Raw genomic sequence first — 20,199 nt, 5'->3', positions numbered from 1 at the left:
ATAATTTAGGCAGCTTTACATTCAAACTTTACTTATGACGAGAATTCGCGACTTATAATCCAGTCTGTAAATAAGGGCCCACGTTGACGTTTTAGATTTAATGCTGGGTTAAGTTTGAGATCGTGGAAGCCCTAAGTCTGAGATTAAGCCTTGGATTACGAGGCAACCTTAAAAGTAGAAATTTTCCAAGATAAAGCTTAAATCTATGGAAATTATTCCAAATTAACTTCGCCACGCGACAGGTTTTGTAATGTTTTAATAAGGATAACAAGAGTACATTATATTTTGTGACTTTAATCTTGATAAATAATAATATTTATGATTATTAACATAGATAAAGAATATTATAGAAGTGTGGGCATTTACAGGGCTTACGACCCTTATAGGTTTGTTTAAGTGATCACTTTACACACGTGTAACATTCACCAATTCTACCCTATTTATCTTTCTTGTTTACTTATATGGTATATGAATGTAGGTATGAGCTTTATACGTAAATATAGTATGTATATATATATATATATATATATATATATATATATATATATATATATATATATATATATATATATATATATATATATATATGTATATATATATATATATATATATATATATATATATATATATATATATATATATATATATAATATATATATATATATATATATATATATATATATATATATATATATATATATATATATATATATATATATATATATATATATATATATATATATATATATATATATATATATATATATATATATATATATATATATACTGTTTATTTGGTTCCATCCAAACTTATCGTATTTGTAGACTGTAACAGTTCTCCTCGTCCTCAGGTTGTAAGGTCTTCTATCATATATATGTAGTATTTATCGATATATGCATGAAAATGTGGGGTAAAATGCACTTTTTTCGTTATCAATACTTTTATTTAACGATAATAACCTGAGGAGAAACTGCTTCATCGTTAATTTAACGAAAAAAAGATTAATTTTTTTTTTTAATTAAAAATTTAAATAAAGGGAAAAAGTAAACACAAATGTTCATTCGTTCAAAACTTCAATATTTTAAAGTTATTCACCTATTTCTTTGAAATTTTTATACAAAGTTGCATTCAATTTACCGCGCAGTAATATTCTAACATTTTTATGCTAATAAATCATTAAGCCTTCTCTTATGGTCATCTTTCGAACAATGCGCAATTAATTTTCAGCTAAAGCAGAACTCAAAACTTTACTGTTTGCCTTCCAGATTGACAATAATTTATGTAATTGTAATTAGTGTTCATTTTACGTGAAAAGAATTCATGTTTTTGAATTTTTCATTAATCAATTCGACGTTGGATTTCCACAATTTATAAATAAAATCAGCGACAAAAAACAAAAGAAATACAAATAAAATATCTACCTTTTTTGCTCTCTACTCGCAAGCGGCAATAAAAAAATAAACAAATATTATTAATTCTACATAAAAATAAAGTTCGTGCATTTAAAAAACTGATTCATACATCTCTAAAACACATCCCAATATATGTATGATTTGAAATTTTAAGTGCGCTTATTGAAAAACACTCATAACAAAACATACAGATATTTAATCAAAATTTACAAGTTATAACATATAGTATAGAATAAATTAATTGAAACAAAACTTTCGTTCGTATTTTCAACACCCTCTAAAAAATGTTTTGTGGGTGTTGCTTGTATTATGGACCAGGGCTGTTTCTTTCATTGACTGAGATGATGAATAGCGAGAAGTATCATCCAATTCTTCTGGAAAAGATACTACCAGAGATACAAAAACACAGGACAAATGGCAATGGAATATTTCAGCAGGATTTAACCCCCTGCCACAAATCCGAAAAAATGATGAAATTTTTACACAAAAACAATGAACTGTGTTAGACTGGTCAAGAATTTTGCCAGACATAAACCTTATTGAAAATCTATCAGCAATCTGTAAGAATTGGCTCTCCCAAATTTGTCCAAAATTCAGGTATGGTTTCGAGACGAAAAAATGGCATCCACGAGCCAAAACCTTATATAATAGATGAAAAAAAGCATAAAATCTTCGATTGAGCCCAAATGAGATTATATTAAATATTAATTTGTGATATACCTTATAAACAAAAGATTTTACAAAACTTTTTACGAAAATACAACAAAAAATATTTCGGGTACGTCTCGAAACCGGTAGACATAAAAATCTCGGTGAGTTGTTATTTACTAATATTATTAACGTTTTTGTAAAAAAATAAATAAGTAAAAATGACTTACAACAAAGTAAATGTTTTAAATATGAATAATATTGAGAATAAATTAAAGATATATTAAATATAACTCTTCAGTTTTTCACATTATTTTTTCAGATTTTTTTCCTGCTCAAAAGAATAAAAATATCATTCAATGAATAAATGAAAAATTCAAACGTGTATTTTGTATGAAAATTTATTTACCGTATATCCGTTTTATTGATAAACATACTGCAATATTTATAAACATATATATCCGTTTCCTGCCTCCAAAACGATGCGCCATATAAATCACTTGTTTGCTTTGTAGAAAGTCTGCTCTATGTTCGAAAGCTGAATTATAATTTGTATTTTCACTCGTCATAAATTTATTTCTCTCTTTTTTCCATAGAGATTCACAGTCATATTTGCTACTAGATGCTTAACAAAATAAACACGGAAAATCACTTTGATTCTTTTATTCAATGGACAATACAGTGATTGATAAACAAGCTTTCTCATCAATAATTCTTCAACGGATTCTGAAATCACAAAGCCTGTTAAATTTGAACTTGTAACGAATAATCATTAGAAATGATTAGATTGATCTTCACCCCCTGAAACCTACCCCCATTAAGGTAAAATCAACAAATTCTTCAGTAAATTATCGGCACTCGGTACCTACATATGTATAAAAAACTGAAAGAGAACGCAGACGCATTAGTTGTGTCAACCTATAGCTAGTTTTTCGAAATTTCTCGTTTTACAAAATTTAAATATTAGTTGAAATAATTTAAGTGATAATTACAAACATACGATAGAATCTGGATAAACGAGTTTTGTTAGGAAATGTGGCTTAATAATTTTTAAAACAATTTTAAATGTTTTTAAATTTATTATTAAACTTTTGTGATTTGTATTTGTTTTTATATATCATTAGACAATAATTATTTAAAAAATATATTGAATTCATCAAAATAGTTTCTTTTTAAAGTATCTGCTTTTATGCGTATTATTACAATATTATCGCCGCTTGTAGTTTTTTTTGTATTTTTTTATTATTAAACAACCAAATGATTTTTTTTTAAAGAATAAAATAAAAAATAAAATCTGCGTTTATTTAAAACACTTTTCGCTATAAAAATTATTTTATGTTCAATTTCATGATACAATCGGTACAATCGATTAATAATTGCTTTTTTAATACGACAGAAAAATCGTTATAATTTGCTTAAAATCGCCAGATTTTAATTTATTTTTAAGCAATTAATTGTGACGTTTTTAATGTAAATTTACATGTTAAACTAATTATAGGGTAAACTGGATTTTTTTAAGTTCCATGATTAAAGCTTTATAATCGCTCTTCTCACAAAGTAAAATGAAATCGCTTTGATTTTCATATTTGAGAGCGCAAATCTCCATTTATTTATCAATACATCTCTCTGAAGATGACAGATGTTTAGAAGTATCACTCCATTCCGCCCGTGTCTTTTCTGCCTAGGAAAGTGTAAATACAGGGGGAGATCTAAAAGTTTCTACGTGAGGTACTTGAAAGTAAATTTTCGCTCCTCGCTAGACTTTCGTATTATTTATCTTCTTGTTTGTGAAAATGGTCCTTTGCCAGTTCACTAAATCGTTTATTGAAAGTGCTTCAGCAATCAAAAATTCCTATTCGAAAAACCTTAAATTCTACAGAATTGGTCGATCGACTTAATTCTTACATATAGTACGTAATTATTTAATTAAACTAAAATATTCCGACATGTTGCAATTGCTGAGTAATTCGTCTTCTAATAAATAAATAAAATTTTAAAATAATAACAATCATTTTGAGTTCTGGTATCAATTATCTATATTAGCTAATAAAGGGGGTATTTTTAAAAATTAAATATATACACAGATATGGGAACATAATTTTTAGAGTTTTTTTCTTGGGACGTTGAAGGTTGAAGAGCGGGTTGGAGCTGTTTCATTTTGTTTATTTGTTATTTCTTTGTTTATCAGTGGGAACATAAAAAAAGAAAATTATAATTATATAAATAATAATAAACCCATAATTAACAATATGACAATGACTTAATCCTCCACTGTATGAGATGAAAAAAGCCTTTAACCCTTTAACCTTTAATCTGTAGCGTCTCAAGGACACAACTTCAAAATTAAGACTTACCTCCACAAACGGCGATTAAAAATGATGTGAAATGCATCAAAACACGTGTTATAATAAATTTTAAGAGTTAGTTGCATTTACCATATAAAACATCAATTAATAATAAATATGCTAAAAAAAACATTCTCCTTAACATTCATTGTTCACTTTGTGTAATACCACTTTTATAAAACACTTATTTGTGACTACCGTTTTCGGAATTTTTTTCCATCATCAGGTAATAAACAGGTCACAAATAAGTGTTTTAAGAAAGTGGTATTACACAAAGAAAATAATGGATGGCAGGGAGAGTGTTTTATTACCATACCACAAATTTATCAATCCTTTTAATGTACAAAATATAAATATACTAATATGACAAAAGTTATTTTGAAATAAAATGTTTTGTTTTTCGTCAGTCCTTTATTAATTCATAAAAAATTCAAAATTGTATGTTGTAGAGAAAATATAACTCACCTCGAGCGGACTTGGACATGTTTTTTAAAATATCCAGATATTCCTCACGCGTGGCCTTCTCTTCATCAAAGTTCTTCACTGGAAGGTTTTTGGCTTTTCCGTCGAGGACTGTATGGATCGCTGCTGCAGTGAGGTAGCAAAGGCTGTTACCCTTATTGGATTTTGCTCCATAGTTATGAAAGATCATGCCACAAACTTGCCACCCGAAACCCTGTAGAGAAAAAAAAACATTATTTTTTAAACTAAAATATAGAAAAAATAAAATCTATTGTACAAAAATCTATCGGATTTAGTAAGTGGTGTCTAATTTAGAAAATATGACAAGACGAATAAGACAAATTAATGAACTTTGTGACTATTCTTGAAAGATACAAGATATTTTATTCATTTTTTCTATTGTATTGTTTTGTTTATATTATAATGTTTTAAGGGAACAACCTTACACATTTATTATTGTCCATACACATTAAATATAATTTTTAAGACATTTTAACTAAATATGCTCTAAATTCTTGTACATAATAAGAAAGAAGAATTTTAAAAGGCAACAAATAAATAAAATTTAAAAAAAATATAAAACGCATAAATATAAAACAAAAACACTCTAATCAGACCATTTTTGAGGTTCTCAATGTAAAATACGACTAGTTTTGAGAACTACAGATGTTCGCATCAGCAGGTAAAAAAACAAACTTAAAAGTGGTATTCTGCAAGTATTTTATTTTTTTATTCATATCGTGATATTATTAATACGGAAGTACAAACATTTAAGTAATCCTTACGACTTGTCTTAGGTTTGGTTGAGTGATATCACGTTTATGGTGTATTTTAGTCAACAATATTGGCCGGCAGTAGTGATTTTTACCACTGATATCGACTTGCCTCTTTATTAGAAAAATATATTGCAACACAACACTATTTAAAAGTGGTGATTAAAAAATATAGTAGTAAAACCCTTATCCGCACCCCAATGGTGCATAGGGCACTGCGTCATATAAACGCAGTGTTATCTTGATCGTTTACACATGAAGGAAAGGTGATCACAGGGTAATATTGAATAAATATGACAGTGAAAAAATCACTTATATTTATTTTACCCCCCTTGGGAATCGAACCCGGGACCTCCAGAACGGTAGCCGAGCGTGCTGACCATTACACTACAGAGGCGGACAAGTACCTTTTTGAAAAAAGTTTATGTCTACATTTTATAATGCTTAATTTGTATAATAAATTAATAAAAATGTAAAATAAAAACATTAAAATGAAATGGCTTGGTTAAAATTCAATACTTTACAACCTTCTATTGAAAGCATTGTAAGGATTTAAAATAATTTGGAATCAACAACAAAAATTTATTAGCCATCAAACATTAATATTCTAATTAGCTTGAAAATGTTTTCAAGGATATCAAAAAGGGAAGAAAGGAAATTTAATAATTACAGTAATAATGTTAGGCTCCGTTTTTATTATTCCGACAACCTTGTTCATGTTTTTCGTCCAGTTAAAAATGTTATATTTTAATGAGTAGGCACTAATCTAATAATTCTTATTAATTCGTAAAGAAGTCGATTAAATGTCGTTGAAATCCTCCTCTGCGAATATTCCTTGGCCATTTTATGTCTTTTGGGAAATCAACTTATCAGGAACAGTGAACTGCGTCGTCGAAATGAAAATATCAATTAATAATTAATCATAGTATATATTTTTTTTATCACGACGTTTTCTGGTATGTAGAGAGAATAGATCCCTATACCAATCTGTCTTCGGAAAAAATCTTTGCGTCTTCCACATTCATACATATTTTATACTTATGCGCCAGTTATTTAATTGTCAATTATAAGTGCGTATGAAATGGTAAAGAAATATAATATATAGTAAACAATACATGGCTCCAATGAAGTCACACATAAAGCCTCATCAGATTTTTTAGACGTTTCAAATGCTTCTTCATCTATTGGTGAAATGAAAAGTATGAATAGATGTCTCTAGTGAAGTTCTAGTGATTCAACAACAATGTTTCAAAATTGGTTCATATATATATATATAGAACTTCCAAGGACTTCTTCATCTATGTTGAGATGTTAAAATGTAAAAGTTTATTTATTTATTTGTTTGATTTCCCTAAATCAATTTATATGCCTCTGACCTCTGATATACGAAATCTCCGATCTATAAACGGAAACACGTTGCGAGACCGCGTAAGAAACATTGATATCCGAAGTACGTGTAAGATGAAAGATATCATTAGGTGGGGACGACAATGAAGGCGATACTGCAATGAGTATGTAAACAGAATGTCACAAGACAGACTTCCACGTATCTCCCTTCAAGCAAACCCCAAAGGACGTAAACCCTCTGATGAAATTGAGAATTCAACATTCAAGACCCAAAAGAAACCATTTTCAACAAAAAAATATTTTCAATTTCCATTTTCACTTAAATCTACAAAGGAAAGTTCATCATCGAGATACCAAAATGAGTTTACAATACTAAAATTCAAAACTAAATAACTCCAACAGAATTTCAAATATTTGGGAAACAAATAATCCTACAGATGCCGTACAAAATGCCTATTGTACATTTCAATCGAAGAAAAAAACAAAAACATTTTTTTCTAAACTACATATAATATCACTCATAAGCATTAAAAATTATTTTAAGTTCCACTCCAAGCACAAGAGCTTAGTATCTTTATTGGACAGAACAGCGTAAGTAATGTTAAGATTGCGAAAAGTAGAAATATCTACAATAGAAAATGAATTCATTTATTGATGGTGAATTCATTATACCTTTATAAAATAAATTGAAAAAAAATATTTTCATTAATTGATTCGGCAGTCACTTTGTGGTAAAATCTATCCATTTTTAATTAATGTTTTACTTAGTAAATACCACTATTTCTTAAAATCTACTGTGACACGTGTTTCCATGCATTCCGCATCAACGGTGTTTGAAAATGATGCGGAATGCATCGAAACACGTGTCACAGTAGATTTTAAGAAATAGTGGTATTTACTAAGTAAAACATTAATTAAAAATGAAAAAATTTATAATAAAAATTTAAATACGCATTACCTAGTACCTACACAAGCTGCTTCATGTTAACTAATGATATTTAGTGTAATCATATTACAAAATACAACACTTGTAGAACTAGTACTAGCATATCAAATTACTTTGTTCTATTACTCGGAAACTTCTCAATCTCTATTCATCAAACCCAGGGATCTTGTTCCATACCTAAACTATTATATTTAACATACAAATATGTAATTCCACCCCTCGTAACAATAGGTCGTGTTAACGTACATATTTACTCCTTCATCCCCGTCAAATTTGCTCCCAAATCTCGTACAAGAAGCTCACAAGTTTTCCGGCACATATTACTCAAATTAGGGATATTAAAATTGAGAGACTTTGCAAGATTTATTACGAAACTTTCGGCATTAATAAACAAAAACCAAGTGTGCCAATCTTGGTAAGTAAATGAAGTTAACGACATTTTTGCTGTGTCCAAATCCTTGTTCACACGTCTGGGTTTCTCCACATTGCAGTTATTACTAATACTTATTCTTAATACATACATATGAGTTTCAAAAAAAATATGTATTTTTAATCGTAGGTAATAATAATAATATAATTTAGACAATTTGTATGGCACCATTTTCGTAATATACTTCCTCAAGGGCGCTTATAATAATAATAATAAAACCCTTATCCGCACTCCAATGGTGCATAGGGCACTGTGTCTTATAAGCTTATAAAGACTTGTATAATAATAATAATATTGGATGATGATGATAATCATACACAAAAAAGTTAGAATGGTGGATGTTACACGTGTATAAAGAGATCACATACACCGGCCCATGACAGGTCGTAAGGCTTGTAAATACCAAGTCTTCCATATACTTCTTTATCTTTGTTGATATTTCAAATTATTTCTGTAGTATTTTAAGAGCCGTAACGAAAAACGTCTTTATTTGCGAGTTTATGTCCACGCGAGTCTCTTCTGATAAGATTAAACTTACAGTAAGCTGGTGTGATCGGTGGTTTAGGGTTTTCTCGTATTTTGTAGATGATAATAAATCTCTCACTTCGAGACTTGCTCGTGAACGCGATGTTAAGAGATCACAATATATTTTTACACGAACAAAACAAAATTAGGTTTATTTCAGTTGGTATTTTAGATCTAAGAGCTAAAATCTAACGCAATTACGTCGCCTATTTTATTTAGCAAATGTGCTCTCAATGTCACACTCCTCTCTAACAAGCTAGCTTTCTGCAAGAGAACTGCGCCACGGAAATTTATGTCTAAACTGATTCCCGAATGTCTAAGCTTCGTTTTATACTACATGTTTTTCCAAATGGTCATATTTTTTACTTCAGTTTCGAAGATTATTTATTTATCTTATTCTTCTTCTTGGCCTTGTAGCCTATTTTTAAGAAGGATTAGCGTCCTGCAATGTCGTTTCCATCTCTTCAGTTTCCTGCCCGAGGGTTGTCTAACTTAAAGTTGGCCGTCCAGTGCAATGTAGGGGAGTCTGGATGGTTCCAGTCTTCTCACATGCGCAAACCATTGTCTTCTTCGTCGCCTTCCCCACCTAATGACATTTTCGATCTCATATATTTCTCTTATCCTGGTGATCTTTATTCTATCTCGTAGACTCTTGCAAGATTTACTCTATAGAGGCTTGATTTCTGGCACTCTTAGCGCGTTTGTTGTTACTGCGGTGTCGGCTCTGCATTCGATCAGGATAGGTCGCACACAAGTTTAACATTGAAAAAAAAAATCCTTAATGATTATTTTAAAAGCAAAGGAAATAGCAAGTACTATTAACTAAATAAAGAGAGGAGAAACATTAAGCAATGGATAGGCCACTCGAGGTTGTATGCTCGTACTTGGATAAATAACTGCCAAATACATTTTTATTTTTAATAGTTAAAAAAAACAGATTCGAATAAATTACATATTTTCTGTTATGCAACGGTTTAATCAATTTATTTCAATTTCAATCACTTTGTGTAGCTTTGATTCTTTATTTCAACTTTTTTTATGACTTAATAAAAAAAGATCCGATAAGCTTAGAAATTGTTATTTTAATTTAAGTGTCAGCTAAATTTCGAATGTCAGCTGATTTTGGCGGCACTGCTTTTTTGTTTCAGTTTGCAAAAAAGTTTACTACAGAATTTTACACATAATAGACTCTTTTATTTACTGTCATAATTCTTATGTATATGTTCAATCATGCAAACATAATGGACTTTGCTAAAAAAAAATATGACTCAACGATAGATGCTGCCAAAAACAAACATATTGATGAACTAGTAAATTATAGGATACCAGTTCCATAATTTCAGTATTATGGCTGTCAATCATGGGTAAAATGGTGTTTGTTACACGTGTATAAAGTGATCACATGCACAAGCCTTTAAGCCCTGTAAATATCCAGACTTCTTCCTCATCATATTTTTTTAAATAATTGATAAGTGGAACAACCCAGGTTTGTGAACAAGTATATTTTTTTTGACATCTCATCAAAGATGAAGAAGAATATGGAAGTCTGCGCGTTTACGGGGCTGACGACCGTCATAGGCTCGTTTAAGTGATCACTTTAGACACGTGTAACATTCATCAATTCTACCCATTATTGACAACCACACTACTCAAATTCTTAGAAGTTCTATATATATGAACCAATTAGAAACCTTGTTCGTGAATCACTAGAACTTCACTAGAGAAAAATAATATGAAAATAATAAGTCAAAAAATAATATGAAAAATAACTTCTGTAATTGGAGATTATCCAGATTTATGATCAAGTATTTGGACACACTTAAAATGTTGTGAATAAATATTTGGACACACCCAATATGTGAAAAACTTTGTTAGGATGATAAAAAGGTGCAGAAACTAGTGACAAAACTTTAAAGAAAAACGCAACTATTAATTTTAAATTAGAAGCAACGCTAATACGATGTTTCGGGTTCAACTGCTTCAAGCCAGCCGCAGTTGGGCATTCTGCAGTTTCAATAAAAAATCTCGTTACGCGCTCACTTGCGTTGAAAGCAGTCATTCCCTTCGTTAACCTTATTCGGAGAATTCCTGGGAAATGTAAGTGTCGCATTTTCTACATAAAACTAATCTCCATCATGTAAAAATGTAAAATAATGTTTTTAATCTGAAAAAGTGAAGCATGGAGTTGGCAAAAAAGGAATAAATAACATAAAAGTCGAAATAAGATCTCTTAGACAGATGTGCGACAAAACGATACATGATAGATATTGGAATAGTGAAATAATAATAAGCATTATCGACAAATTTAAGAAAAGTGTGTTCGAGTTAGAATGATGATATAAGGAGATAATGCAAGGCTGAGACAAAATTATAAATACAATTAAGAAAGCTGTGTTGAGATGGTTTGGACGTGTGGAACAAATGAGTGAGGAAAGAACAGTAAAACATTTTTTTGGAGCAGAGGAAGACCGAAACAAAATTGACATGATCAAGTATGCCAAATACTTTATAAGAGTCAGGTCGGGAGTCGGAATAATATGCGAGAATGAATGAGGGGATTCGCGAATGGGAGAGATAATGTTTACAACAAAAACTTAAGATAGATTGGCGTGGTGTTCTATTCTCTCTGCCTACCCTTGCGGAGAAGTGTCGTTACGCTTAGTTAGTCAGACAAATACGCATCCCAACACATATTAAAATAAAAAATAAAAGTTGGTTAGAAGAAACAAAAATCCACTTAATGATCTACATAAAAACCTTGTTTAATTAATGTTTTATTTAGTAAATACCACTAATTCTTAAAATCTACTGTGACACATGTTTCGATGCATTCCGTATCATTTTCAAACACAGTAGATTTCACAGTACATTTTAAGAAATAGTGGTATTTGCTAAGTAAAACATTAATTTAAAATAGATAGATTTTACCACAAAGCGAATGCCGAATCAATTAAAGAAATTAAAAACCTTGTACGTAATAAATACAATTTACATCTTTAAAAACAAAATAAATACGAAGTAAGAAAAATCTTACCTTTAGTATGTCCTTCACAGCGTGTCCAACCATACTATAGCTCCCCATCATCCTAGTGAGGGTTGGGAAATCAGCCTTATGCTGGAACGCTTCCGCGTGCGCCCCTGCAGTTATCACGGGAATCTTCCATTTTCCGGCGAACCTTGCCACTGGAGCTATGACGTACTCGCATCCCGGGCCTATGAAAGCATCTGCCGACGAAAATCGAATTAGAAACGACGCAAAACGACGAAGGCGCCGTTTTGTAAATGCCACAATGTCAGTCTTGAACTGAGAGTCTAGATGCTTGCTAAATAAAGTAACACAACAGCGAGCCAAATGGATAGGCCATGATTTAAAATACCCAGGCCTGCTTCTTACGATTGCGGTAGGTATATGCGAAGGCATAAACTACCCCGCTTAACCTGTATGGACCAAATTATCTACGATGTGCTCTGTAGCGAGTACGCTGAGTTGAAGAGACGGGTGGAGATTGACCATGAAATAAGCAAACCAAACATCACAAAGATTGTTACCCGCGAAGAAGAAAAATATCAGTTCTTCCATGCAACTATTCATGTGTATAAATTAAACGCCGAAAGGGACATTACACATGCCTGTTTAACATATTTTCTGTTTTTAATTTCAATTTTACTTGGTTAATACAACAGGTACTGAAAATCTATTATGACACGTGTTTCGATGCATTCCGCATCATTTTCAAACACTGCATGTTGCTGAATGCATCGAAACACGTGTCACCGTGGATTTTAAGAAATAGTGATAAGTATGTACCAAGTGAAATTTCAATTAAAAATGGATAGATATAACCACAAAGTGACAAAATCAATTTCGAAAACCCTCAAATCTTTTGAATACCTCGATTTTTTTTTCTATCAGCACATATATGGTACATAGATTATATTGAATTCGGTTTTGACTTTATGGGTAAAACCATAAGGAAAGGTGATCAATTTTTCGCTCTACATCTGATAGAGAAGTGGAATGTATACGTTGAAAAATGTGAGGATAAACGAGGGGCAATCACAGCAAAGGCACTCAGAGTTGCATACATGAATGTTCATGTAAGTTGAGAACCAATATAGCTAGCCAGATACGTAAATATTATGATTTTGTATCGATATCTCAACAAAAAATAAGTTTTTTTTAAAAAACGGAATACTACAATTATTTAACTTTATTTGTATCTTATTTTAAAGATTTGTTGTTGGCTAGCCTAAAATACCACTACTACTTTTATTACCATCACGCCTTTTCCTTGTAGGGGTAGGCAGGAAAGATGGAATGCGACACTCATCTGTCCTGACATACATACACTCTTAGCTTCCTCTACATCCATATATCAAGTCATACATGTCCTCTAGATACGTATAAGATGTTTAACACGTTCAGATTTTAGGTTTGAATTGGTTTGGTAATGCCAAGTTTTCCATGTCCAAACCCGTTCTGTTCTTCCATTCACTTTTGCCAAAAATACTTAAGTCATTCACTCATCCCCATTCGTTCCACGTCTAAACCACCTAAGAAAACCTTAATCTTTTCAGTAATCCCTAACTCAGCCTCACATTCCTTTCTGGTTTCAGTAATCCTTGTGTTATATTAACCTTTTTACACCTGCATTTTTTCTGTTGAAGGATATATTTATATAAAAAGAGTTAGTACAAAGTTAATCAGAATCATTCAACTTTTGATAATATTAATGGGTTTCTTAATAAAAGGTACCAACCGTCTATTGTTTCTTTGTATGTTTAATTTGCATACAAGTTAAATGCGTCAAAATAAAAACAAAATTAGGTAAACGTGAGATCAAATGTTTATTTACTGCATTTTGTTATTAATGCCAATATTAACCTCAATATTATTGATACCAAAAAATATATGTTTAAAATAATAAAATGATAAAACCATTATTTAACTTATTTTATAAATGAAAATCTAAGATATTATTAGTTTATACAAACAAGTAATTATTTGAGGTACTTACTTACTGATTTTCCATAAAATTATTAAAAATTATAATTATTTTTAATCATTTTATATACTTAATATCCTTATACTCGTATAGCTTAATTATCTACGTTTGATATTACTGTATGTATGTAAATATTTATGTGTATACATATAAGTACATATGAAGGTATGAATACGTGTATGATCCATATTTCATAATAATATTTGAGGTTAGATTATTCTTTTACCATATTTTCATGTGATTTTATTACTGTAGATCGAATAATTTATTTTATGTTTTCCCTTATTTCAGTATGATTATTGATTTACTTTGTTCCTTTTTTCATCTCTTCTTATATTGTTTTTTTGTTTATTTATTATTATTACAATGCATTTCGTTTGTAAGAGCATTTGTTTGTTTTGAGAGTCACCCGCAAATGAGTGAAAGCTTACAAAATAAAATGTAATGTTTTTAAAGAGAAAATTATTATCATATTTTTTTTTATATCTCATCAAAGATGAAGAACAATATGGAAGTCTGGGCATTAACGGGGCTGACGACCGTCACAGGCTGGTTAAAGTGATCACTTTACACACGTTTGACATCCAATAATTCTACCCATTATTGACAACCACACTACTCAAATTCTTGGAAGTTCTATATATATGAACCAATTTAGAAACCTTGTTCTTGAATCACTAGAACTTCATTAGAGACATCTTTGCCCAGACTTCCATATTGTTCTTCACTTTTGATGAGATGTCAAAAAATAATTGCTGTAATTGGAGATAATCCTGATTTTTTGGACAAGTATTTGGACACACTCAAAATATTGTAAAGAAAATTATTGTTTAAGTAATATCGTACAACAACATGTTGCAAGTAACAAAGAGCCATTAAGGCTGTAAGAAGTTTACATACACTTCGACAATTCCAGGCTGAAAGCAGGATGTAACTATGAGCCAGTTAATTATTCATATTTTTAACATCATAACAATTTTGACTTTGCGAGTCAACAACGTTATGCCAAGAATTTACGCAAGTCGAAAGTTAAGCTTTCTTCAGAAAGTTGATAACCCCTTATCAATACACGGGAGACATTTTTGAATAATTTAACACGAGTTTATAATAATACTAGCTTTAACCAATATACAGGAAGACCAAAGATAGGTAACAACGTATGATTTAAATAAAAATATGACGCGTTATATATAATGCACGTATCGTTATTCTAAATATAAATTTTATGTCCCAACTTTTCATATTTTATCATTTTATTACTCCTTTTAAATGTTTTTCCCCCTTTGTATGTTTCAACAGAGAGATAAAGCGTATTTTTACACGAAGAAAATATGATTGTCTGATTATTCACAGATTTAAGACCTAGAATCGGCTAGTTGAAGCAATCATTCCATACATTGTGTAACGTACGATATTTTGAATATTTTTAATCCATTTGTTTTTTTTTTTGTTTTACAGTGGCGAGTATTTTTCGTCGAAAATGCAGGTAGCATTTTTCATGAAATATTCCATACTAAGAGAAAGGCGAGATAGTACATAACCGAAATGAAACATTGTATCATAAATATTATAATGAGATTAAACACCGCAGTGGTGGTTTTATTTACAAGTAACGATTTTAAAGATGGTGATAACTAATTTTACTGAGAAGTGAGTGTGGTAATATACACATTCGTGGATATAAAAAATCCTTACGATTTCATCTGATCAAATCCATGAAAAAATAATATCGATTAGTTAAGGTACGTTTATGTATATAGTTAGGAATACAGAATTTTCTCTTTTACTGTTTTTATTTTTAAATCGCCAAATTTTATAAACTGTAGCTTTAGTATTTTTTTTTATAAGTAAGCCATTAAACCTATTTTGTATGGATCTTAACTTGAAATGATTTTTTGTATACCAGGGCTTACGACTTGTTTAATTATGGGCAGAATGGTGAACGTTACCCAAGTGTATGAAGTGATCGCTTAAGCCAGTCAAATACCAGGCCGTAAGCCTTGGGATGCTCAGACTTCCATATTCTTTCATATAAAGAGGAACGATAGAAGTTTTATATCAAGTGGAGATGCCTATAATATTGACATAATATCCACAGGGTAAATAATCCACTGTCTGATATAATAAATAATAAAATTAATAAACTCTTTGTCTCTGCATATCACTAAGATTTTTTACCTTAAAATTTCTTCAGTTTAATACTTGTGATATTTTAATGTAACCGTAAAAACAATAAAATGTGTACTGATTTTTCTTTTTAATGAAGAGTTAAGATAAATATATAGTCACTTATCTTTATTACAGTGGATTTATAATCGTATTTTGTACGTAAATACTTTAAATTCTTAGTTTATCTTATGGCCTAATTCCATTTTCGGAAGAAAGAAAAAACTGGGATGACAGTTAATACGTTCTCGGATTATCGATTAGAATCTGATTTACTGACAATATAAATAACATGTTTCTTACTGTTACACAATACATTATTCTGTTCTTATCAATTTGTCAAATTCAGTCAACCTCGAAAAGTGGGCTAGAGCAAATGGATTGTCAAATTCTGTCGAAATCAGTGAATTATTTCATACATTACCATGACATTTTTTATATCGATAAATAAATTGATATTAAATCAACCGTTCGTTTCAATAAAGGCACTTTACATAATAAAATGGTGAAAACAACATAATACAACGTTGCTATGTTATCTCTTCTCCACAGGGGTAGGCAGAGAGAATAGAACGCCACACCACACTGTCTTTGAAAACAATCCTTGCCTCTTAAATATTCATGCACCTCCTCATACTTACCAGCCGATTATTTCGACTCTTGGCCTGACTACTATCAAGTATTTGAAATCTTCGTACGCATTTTTTTTTGTCTTTTTTCTTCTGTTACCCACCACGTTCGCCTCTTAAATTTGTTTTACTGTTATTTTTTAGAAAAAATGCTATATTATGTGTACTATTAGATATATATACATATATATATATATATATATATTTATACACATATATATATATATATATATATATATATATATATATATATATATATATATATATATATATATATATATATATATATATATATATATATATATATATATATATATGTATATATATTTATATATATATATATATATATATATATATATATATATATATATATATATATATATATATATATATATATATATATATATATATATATATATTTATATATATTAAACTTGACTTTTTTAATAACTACAGAACCCATTTTTTGTTTCCACAATTATTAAATTATTATTATATTAAACAATAAGAACTTAAGATTATACTATTGAAACTTTATTTTAAAAAGTTTTAAATTACATTCGATGAAATATTACACATTTAATTTTCGTAATAAATTAAACGCCTGCGCGAGCCACCCAGTTTTAATAAGGGTTGTTTAATTTAAGTTTCTATTAAGTTATCCGGGGCTGCTTTCAGCCTCTCGTGAACGTCAAGCAACCTTTATTTAATTACCATACCTCCCTTTACCCCTTTTCAATTTACAAATAGGGTTAATGTAGGTGAAAACTCCGTTGATTCTTATAAGAAGCAAGAGGACAGGTGAACAACGCTTTGAGGTCTCCTGAAAATTCAGTTCTCTTTCAGTTAATTAAAAGGCATTTCATAAAAATTTACAAAATATAAGGATATTAAATATTTGTACGTTTGATATCATAACAGTGAGATAAATATTAAAGTCATAAAATTACAATGTAAAACACTGTAACTGCTGAAATTCGAATGCTTAGATGGTCAACTAGAGACAAAATAAAGAGTTCACACATTCGTCGAAGCCTGGGTGTAACTGACGTCAATAGTAAGGTAGAATATAGGCAATTGAGATTGTTTGGGCACACAGGACGTAGAGAACCTAAATTTATTGTAAAACCAGACGATTGCCATGGATCTTCTTCGAAAGATATCGAGATGAAAACCAAAAAAATCATCGATTCTACCGAAATATGTATTACATGACATCTTGAGGAAGACCAAAAAAATTAGGGATGCTACAGAAAGAAAACATGATTCGAAGGCATGGCCTAAGTGACGTTGTTTATGACAGAAGGACCTACAACCTGAGGACGAGGATAGATGACCCCAACAGTGTACAAAAACGATAAGATGAGATGGAGCCAGGAAGAAGAAAATGACACTGTTTAACGCGGTTATGTTCAACGCTGGAATATACTAGAACGCATTTACCGCGTTAAGAGGGGTTTTACTGTATTACGTTTTCCAATGATAACAATTGACGAGAAATTTACGCACATAATATATTATTGTCAAAATTACTTTCATTTTATTTTTTGACATCTCATCAAAGATGAAGAAGAATATGGAAGTCTGGGCATTTACGGGGCTTACGACCGTCATAGGCTGGTTTGAGTGATCACTTTACACACGTGTAACATTCACCAATTCTACCCATTATTGACAACCACACTACTCAAATTCTTGGAAGTTCTATATATATGAACCAATTTAGAAACCTTGTTCATGAATCACTAGAACTTCACTAGAGACATCCATTGGTGAGATGTAAAGAAGCTTTTTATTAAGCAGAAACTCTTATATTAGTATGCGAGATCCGAATCCCGGATTATAATCACACACATGAGAAACGCCAGAAAATACCATTTTCATTTTTATTATTAAGCTTATAATTTGACCAGATAATTTATTTACAACATTTTGAGTGTGTCCAAATACTTGTTCACAAAATCTGGATTATCTCCAATTACAGGAGTTATTTTCATATTATTTTTTGACATCTCATCCATATGAGATGTCAAAAAATAAAATGAAAATAACTCCTGTAATTGGAGATAATCCAGATTTTACTTTCATTTCTTCTTTTTAAAGCTAAAATTACCGTTTGATTTTGCTTTTCGATAATGGACACCGTAAGAGGGTATTTCAAAGAAGGATTCTTCTACATCGTTGAAAAAAGTCTTTTTGCTTTCTTTTTAATTAATGTTTTAAATGTAAACGCTTTTAATGTTAGTTTGTTATGTATTTTTTTAATTTTTTAAAATTATTTAACTTTGTTTTCACCACTTTTTTTTTAATTAAATTTAACCTACCGGTTTCGACAATACCTTGTCATCATCAGGGTTTATTTTAAATAAAAAAACATTAAAACACTCTCACCAAAAACTTCGACACACTCCATAAAAATCCTAAATGTTATTTTTATTATTCATTGCATAGCAACCCCAAATAACAACTAATGGAATCACCCAAAAAACATAATGAAGCTGCACACGCATACATAAAGTGGAGAACACACAAAAACCTACTGTGCAGAAATTTTAGGAAAAGAAATTGAAAAAATATCAAAAATAGGACAGTTACTTAAATTTAATTGTTTATAAATAATATTTAAATTTTGTTTTAGGGCTTTCTTAATTTCCAAAATCTCTAAATTATGCAATGAGTTTACTTTTTTATTAGAATGTAGTATTTCAATGCCATTTTTAAAATCAAAAGAAGGATTGTTATTTAATATATGTTCAGAAAATTTAGAAAAATTATAATTATTATTTAAAGTTTATAAAATGTGCCACAAAGTATCCGCGGAAAACATTCAAGAAAAAAAATTCTTTTTGAATAAATTGAAATTGAATTGAATTAAATTCAAATGCTTTTTATTCAGTTGATATTACAATGAAATTAATTAACTAAGTGAATCATTATTCGATATTAACCACTTATCTTGTCAAATTAACAAAGATGTTAAGTGAAAAGCCTTATAATACATCTATCAGCTTGTCTTTTACATCAAAGTTTCAGCTGTGTCGCGTCGTTGAATGTAAATTTGTTTCATATCGTTCTCCACATTCCATACATTTCTTCATCACGGTTAGTTGCAGACTAATTGTGGAAATAATTTCAACCCCTAGTCTCGCCCACATTCCGTTTAAACGAAGGGTATAGAACCTACAAGTTTCTCTGGTTCTAAATCCAAGGCTTGATGATCCTTTCAATTTGATTCGTTGAAATTTATAGCAGTTGCGATGCAGAGAGATAAAACATATCGCCTCTCTAAAATACACTTGAATGTATGTGACTTCCGAGTATATGCTGCCATTTTTTTATCAAATGAAAATAATAAAAATATATAGCTTCTTTTCATCTCACCAATAGATGTATCTAGTGAAGTTCTAGTGATTTCAGAACAAAGTTTCAAAATTAGTTCATATATATAGAACTTCAAGGAATTTGAGTAGTGTGGTTGTCAATAATGGGTAGAATTGGTGAATGTTACA

General features: G+C 30.0%; 1 protein-coding gene across 1 annotated transcript in view; it reads right to left on the bottom strand.

Annotated features, from left to right (window-relative positions):
• Positions 1-4,217: 4,217 nt before the first annotated feature.
• The window catches only part of LOC148307369 (uncharacterized), a 130,656-nt gene continuing 114,674 nt past the window's right edge, over positions 4,218-20,199 (bottom strand). Inside the window, exons 3-4 of the mRNA XM_088263589.1 lie at positions 11,924-12,114; positions 4,218-5,082 (exon numbers count right to left, since the gene is read on the bottom strand). Of these exons, the coding sequence (XP_088119715.1) occupies positions 4,837-5,082; positions 11,924-12,114 (437 nt within the window). The 3' untranslated portion in view covers positions 4,218-4,836. The remainder of the gene's footprint in view (positions 5,083-11,923; positions 12,115-20,199) is intronic.

The sequence above is a fragment of the Brachycentrus maculatus genome, unplaced genomic scaffold (genome assembly GCF_059751285.1).
Source record: "Brachycentrus maculatus isolate JH-2025_06_01 unplaced genomic scaffold, ASM5975128v1 h1tg000201l, whole genome shotgun sequence".
Taxonomy (NCBI): domain Eukaryota; kingdom Metazoa; phylum Arthropoda; class Insecta; order Trichoptera; family Brachycentridae; genus Brachycentrus; species Brachycentrus maculatus.
The sequence above is the reverse complement of the archived record's forward strand: the minus strand, read 5'-3'. Positions and strand labels throughout refer to the sequence as shown.